Source organism: Mytilus galloprovincialis, chromosome 9 (assembly GCF_965363235.1).
Source record: "Mytilus galloprovincialis chromosome 9, xbMytGall1.hap1.1, whole genome shotgun sequence".
Classification (NCBI taxonomy): domain Eukaryota; kingdom Metazoa; phylum Mollusca; class Bivalvia; order Mytilida; family Mytilidae; genus Mytilus; species Mytilus galloprovincialis.
Window position 1 is genome coordinate 59049529 of NC_134846.1, and position 6000 is coordinate 59055528.

At 38.1% G+C, this 6000-nt stretch overlaps 1 protein-coding gene across 1 annotated transcript; it reads right to left on the reverse strand.

The window, feature by feature from the left end:
- Positions 1-291: 291 nt before the first annotated feature.
- On the reverse strand, positions 292-5687 carry LOC143045438 (WD repeat-containing protein on Y chromosome-like). Its single transcript, XM_076217931.1, has 2 exons — positions 2138-5687; positions 292-995 (listed from the first exon to the last, which is right to left on the reverse strand). Exons 1-2 carry the CDS (start codon positions 5633-5635, stop codon positions 648-650), a joined length of 3846 nt encoding a protein of 1281 aa, XP_076074046.1. The 5' UTR covers positions 5636-5687; the 3' UTR covers positions 292-647.
- Between the last annotated feature and the right edge of the window lie 313 nt (positions 5688-6000).

Consider the following 6000-nt stretch of genomic DNA (forward strand, 5'->3'; position numbering starts at 1 on the left):
TTCAGTTTTATCATTTTGTATCAATACAGAATGAATCATGTCTAAAAAGGGACAATATTGACTGTTATTGTTGGTAAAAACGTACTAAACTTAATGTGCGGTATTTGTTTTGCTCATTGACGAAGGCCCTACAGTGCGGACCTATTTTTGTTAACGTGAAAATGCATGTGAGTAAAAGGAGATTGAAGTAAAAACTATATACAATAACATCAGACAATTCTAGTACTAAAATTTGTTTTCACGAATAAAACATGTTAGTAAATGTCAATTTGACAGCAACACAATAACACATTTTGAGGTGTTTCCTTTTATACATGAATTTCTGTCAAATCGCACTGTTTTAAAGTACTGGTAAACGCCGAGAGAAGAACCCTTTTTTGGTTCATAATGTCTGGAAACATTTAGCCACAAAATATATCTAGGTATGAAATTGGAAGAATTCAATCATTTTAAAATATTGTTCATACAAAGCCTGTCTACATATTTTAGTTGTGCCACTATCTGTTGTGTGAAACATCGCACTTGTGTCGTTATGGTCTGTGTATAGCCAGAGTCTGTATGCGGTAGCGTAATAATACAGCTATGCTGTGCCACTGTGCACATGTCAGTGCAAACGATCCGTAGATTGAATATGATGCTCTTTTGTGCTATTTTGTGCCCTCAGTCAATATTTTATCGATCAGGTCCGTCTCATGAGGTGCTTCTTTAACTTTTAAATCAGCAAATACAGAATCTGGTTTCTTCTGAATCTTATTCTGTGCTCGCTTGATTCTACCCATTTGATTTTTACCCTTTGGCAACGGGGGTTTGTTGGTTATTTTATTGAACAGTCCAATAAGTGCAGGTCCTTTTTCCTGTTTTCGAGGTTCTCCTTTCAATTTACTTAGAACCGTTCCACTATAATACTTTGCTCTTATGTCTTCCAGAACCTTCATTTGTTCTGGGTCCATGTCCAGATTAAGGTCAGAGTATGGTAAACATCGGAAGACAGAAATCTATGGAAAAAAGATACATCAATTTAATTATAAATAGGGCACTCTGAAATATTAAAAGTTAAAACATTTATTGTTATGGAAGTATTTATTAGTCAGATGCAACATGGCGAATTTCACTACATTATCGTGTATTATCCAAGCTTGCATGCGTCGGTTTCACAAAAAAACTTACGACTAAGATTGATCGAAAGTCATGAACAATTCAGCATGCTTACGATTAAGTTTGATCGTAAGTTTTTTTTTTCTGAAACCGACTCGACTCCAGGTTTCAATGTTGCTTGATGTTCTGTTTAACAGTGTCTTTGTGTGATCAGTTTTATGAATTAGTATTTTAAAGATGATTTTGTGACATCAACATATGTTTACATGTGATCAGAAACACGATGGGGGTCACTAGTGGAGCAGACATTGATTACAACTCCGCTACACCTTAGTTCAAACTTTTTTTATGTGTTGTTTGTGTTGTTCAGTTTTTTTATTTTCTGTGTTGAGGTTTGCTGATTGTCGTTCGTCGCTTTTCTATTAAGTGTGTACTGTGATGCTGTATGTTTTTCTTCGACTTTTGGATTTCATTTGCCCCTTTGGTATCTTCTCCCCCATTTTGCCATGTGAAATAATCCGATACATGTTTTGTCAACTGGTGATACCCTCCTTTCTGTTGTCTATCCCTTGTATTGTAAATTCTTTTAACCAAATTTGAAAGTTGTCACGCATGGTCTGTAAACTAAATGCTTAAAACGAGAATTTCAATCAAATAGCAACATGATCGGTGAGGTAAAAATCAGTTCCTCTCATTGTATGAATCTCCAAAGGTCTTCCTGGGCATTGCTGCGTTAACTGAGGTCAAATTTGGCCAAAGATTGGTTAATATAAAACATATTACTTGTAGTCAATCGACTTTTAACGATAGAGGGATCAGCATGGGCGGATCCAGGGGCCCTTCTTTTGTGGGGAACAATTGGTTGGTTATATCGGGAATCACTGAAGCATGAATGGAGCGGTCCCCATACAATGTTCAGTCAGTGCCCCCTCCTCCTACACACACTTATAAAAAGCTCAAGATCCGCCACTGATCAGAAATGACGCAGTACTCAATTACAAAATGATAAACCCATAAAAAATAAACTACCTTTAAAACTTACCGATGAGTTAATTTGAACAAACTTATCCATGGTTGGAAGCATTCTGTGTCTCATTGTTTTCTTGTAAGTTTTTCCTAGTATCTCACTTCCACTACACTTTTTAGCTTTTGTTCGACCTGAATGAGCTGATCTCGGCTTATCGTGTTGGTCGCTCTTATCATTTGTGTCAGAAACCAAATCGTCAGTCCCCATTTCAAATTCGTCCTCTTCTTCCTCCTCCGCAGACTTCGTTCGAGAAAGCATCACAGCTGCATCAATTGCTTGCGTCCATAAACCCGAACGCCCTTGGTTAAGGACCTTCAGAGTACTGGATGAACCGATACGATGTAAATCTGAAGGAATGCGAATTCTTGCTGTTGGTACACGTTGTAAGACTGTGGGGATTGACTTCCATGGCTCGCCGAACGTACCGATGTAGCATCCATTCAAAGTCCAAACTCGAATTGCGCAATCACTGCTCGCAGTAATAAGAAGTTTGACTTCTTCAACATATTCAATCTTGTTAATTATTTTGGTGTGAGCACGAAATGAGTTTACTAAGAAAGGCCATTTCAATGTAATCTTTGGCAACGTTGACGATGGCGGTGGTCTAGTAGCAATATTGGGTGGTCTCTTTTCCGCCGTAACAAGACTGTCTGGTGGTTCTTCAGAACAATACATAAGTCTAACATATGTGAAGGTCTCATTGAGGTAATTCCATCGACTGGCTCTCTGTGACGCTGATAAGACTGATCTCGTACAATATTCTGTTATATCCCAAATTTTTACATAACCACAGCTATCTGCAGTGAATAACAATTTGTTGTTTATATCTGTACTCATTGTATGCACACTTTCACCAACTTTGTGAGAAGCATTAAACTGGCCTATCAGTCCACCCTGGTGATGAATTGACCAAGCACGAACCCAACCTTCAGCACCGCTTGTCATCATGATTGCTGTTTCTCCGTTTTCTCGATCACGTGATTCCAAAAACAGAATGCATTCGATCGCTGACTCATAGAGTTTGCACAATTCGTCATACTCCTCTCGCCTGCTTGGTTGGTTTTTGTTTGACTCTTCGGATACTGGCGATTGACTGTGAAATAATGGTAGTAATGGGTGATCTACCTGTGTTTCATCCACACGATTCAACTTCCGAGACCACTTGTTTTCTTTAAGCAGTACGTTTTCTTTCACTCTACTCAAAATGTCCTTATTTTGTTTCAAGAAACTTAACTTTCTAGTTTTCATTTTCATCATTTCTTCGTTTGCAATGGATCCAAATGTCTTCAGTATGTCTAATGAAATTTCATCTTCTTGAATCTCATTCAAAGCTGGCTCAGGACGAATTTCAAAGCACTTTGTTTTGTTTTCTCCGATTGGTTGTGTGCCTTTGCTAGCATTTAAAGTGCAATAAAGTTGTCCTGTGTCTCGTGACCAAACGATTATGTCGCCATCATATGAACCTGTAGCGATGATGTTTGGACTCAGATGTGTCATGCACAAAATGTCTTCGTTATGCTTTTGTTTCCAGTCTTTTCTATATTCTTCATCTCCACCATCAAGAAAAATGTGTACTTGTCTTGACCATCCAGCTACAATTATTCGGTTATTTACACTGACTACTCCGCTTACTTCCATATTCTCGGGTGTAATGAATGTTTGTAGACAATTTCCATTATTAAAGTTCCACACCTTGACACTTCCGTCTCTTGCACCGGTGATGACACGTCTTTGTGGTCCATCAAACGTCATTGTTGTAATCTCTACTGGAACTTCAAATCCTCTTTCTGCTCGCGAGTGTGCGTTTACCGTCTGTATAACTTTCTCTCCGCTGTGTAAATCCCATACGCTAATAACAGAATCTTGACATGCGCTAACAACAAACCTGAATGTCTTGTTGTAAATTGCTGTTACCACTGGTTTGTTATGTGATCGTATCTCTGCTACTTGTACTTCTTCGTCCGTTTTCTCTAACATGGCAAGCTGATTTGTGGCTATTATTAGAGTCTGTAAAACAGGGTTAAAATATGCTGCAGACAAAGAATATTTTCCGAGTTTGACAACTCTGCCACCGACTTGCTGGAGACAGGCTTGGTCTTTTAAGTCGTACACACGTATGTTTTTTGCTTTATCAATGCTTATCGTCTGATTTCTACGAGAGTTTATAATCACGTGACTGATCGGTTTTGTGTGCCCCTTTAGAACGGATATTGCTTTGCTACATACATACGGGTTCCATACTCTAACCCAATAATCCATACCTCCCGTGACCAGTATGTTGTTTTCCGGACAATAATCGAAACAAAGAATTCCCTTGTTAATTTTAAAAACAGACTGGTTTGTTCTTTTCTTTTCAAATTCGAACACACACAAAGATGTTTCTGTGGTTTGACAGCAAGACACTATGGAAGACAACTCTGGAACGTATTTAACCTGTAATACCCAGTCCGAATGTAGTTTGTTAAATCTATATCCTTTGGCACCTTTAAAGAAACCTCTTATAATTTCTGGTACACTAACCTGTTTGCATGCATTCCGTTTTGCACCAAAACACCCAAAAAGACCTCCAGTGACACATTGGTCGAACACAAAAACGGTGACACTCCCAGACGTGTCTCCAAAAGTAAAAATTGCATGATTTAGATCTTGTAAATTTACCCAGTAGTCCATACATGTAATGCAGTCGTCTAGTCCTGTTAGATAGTAACGCTTCAAACAATTATTACCATGTATGTCATATAAAGTAATGTCACGGTCCGTTGAGGATAATGCAAGCATACCAACATTATACATACATGCCATATCAACCATCCAGGGATGTGTTGCTCGATCTGCGACATCAGTTATAACATGGTAACTTTCTAAATGTTTCATGTTCATGTTCCATGTTGACATCAATCCTTCTTTGCTAAGAGTTACATATTTACCGTTTATGTGATCTATGAAGTTTTTACCTGCCTTTTTCTGAATAGAGGGATAGAATTTAACAGCTACTATACTTTCCCGGTGTTTGCTAGGTATTGGAGTTGTTTCTTGTGGGAGTGGTCTCTGGCGCATCATCTCAATCATCAGCGTTTTCCCTTGATACTCTAGTAAGTTATATGTAACATATTCTTCCCAATCCACCTTTTCATCACAGTTTGCGTCTACTTTCATGAATAGGAATTCAATTTCGGTATCGGTCATTCTATGTCCGACTGTCTTTCTCATGGCGTCTTTAAATTCGTCAATGTCAAGCCCGTCTTCGTCTGCAGCAAATATAGCTTGAAGTTGTGCATATCTCACTGCGGCTGCTATTTTATCTGGATCAAATTCTTCTTTTTTATCGCCCTTCTTTGTAAATTTGCGTTTGGCACTGTTAGTGTTCGTTGATTCCGACTTCGGAACGGATTTTGTCGAACCTGTAAACTGAACTGTTTGTTTTATTTCTGGTAGGTTTATTGACGATTGATCTGATCCTTTATGAAGGTGGTGATTTGATGAAATAGCTTTTGATGCTGGTAACGTAAGCATTTTCTATTCTATCGTATTTTACAAGAGTCCTTCATGACATCTAAACCGTTGCGCAGGAAGTTACGTTTGCCGATATGCACAAAATGACGTTATGTTGTTTAGCGGAAAAAACACGATAATATTCTTTGACGTTTATTAGGACAGGATGCCCAGCGCCATTATTGTTATTATGTTAATATTGTCGTAATAATAATTGTCATTCTTATTAATAAAACGTAAAACTATAGCTGTTGTGTCCTCGTTCGTTTTTTGTTAAGAATTTCGATCAGTGTATATGACGAAGGCATATTATAAATTTTAACTTATGCAGATTCGATGCACATACGTGAGACAACAACACTGAATATGAGGGGGAGTCGTATATG

Excerpts from the sequence above, each read along its gene's own strand:
- LOC143045438 (XM_076217931.1), bottom strand. The coding sequence starts at position 5,635 with ATGCTTACGTTACCAGCATCAAAAGCTATTTCATCAAATCACCACCTT. Across the intron at positions 996-2,137 it reads TTGTTCAAATTAACTCATCG|ATTTCTGTCTTCCGATGTTT; the intron begins GTAAGTTTTAAA and ends TTTTTTCCATAG.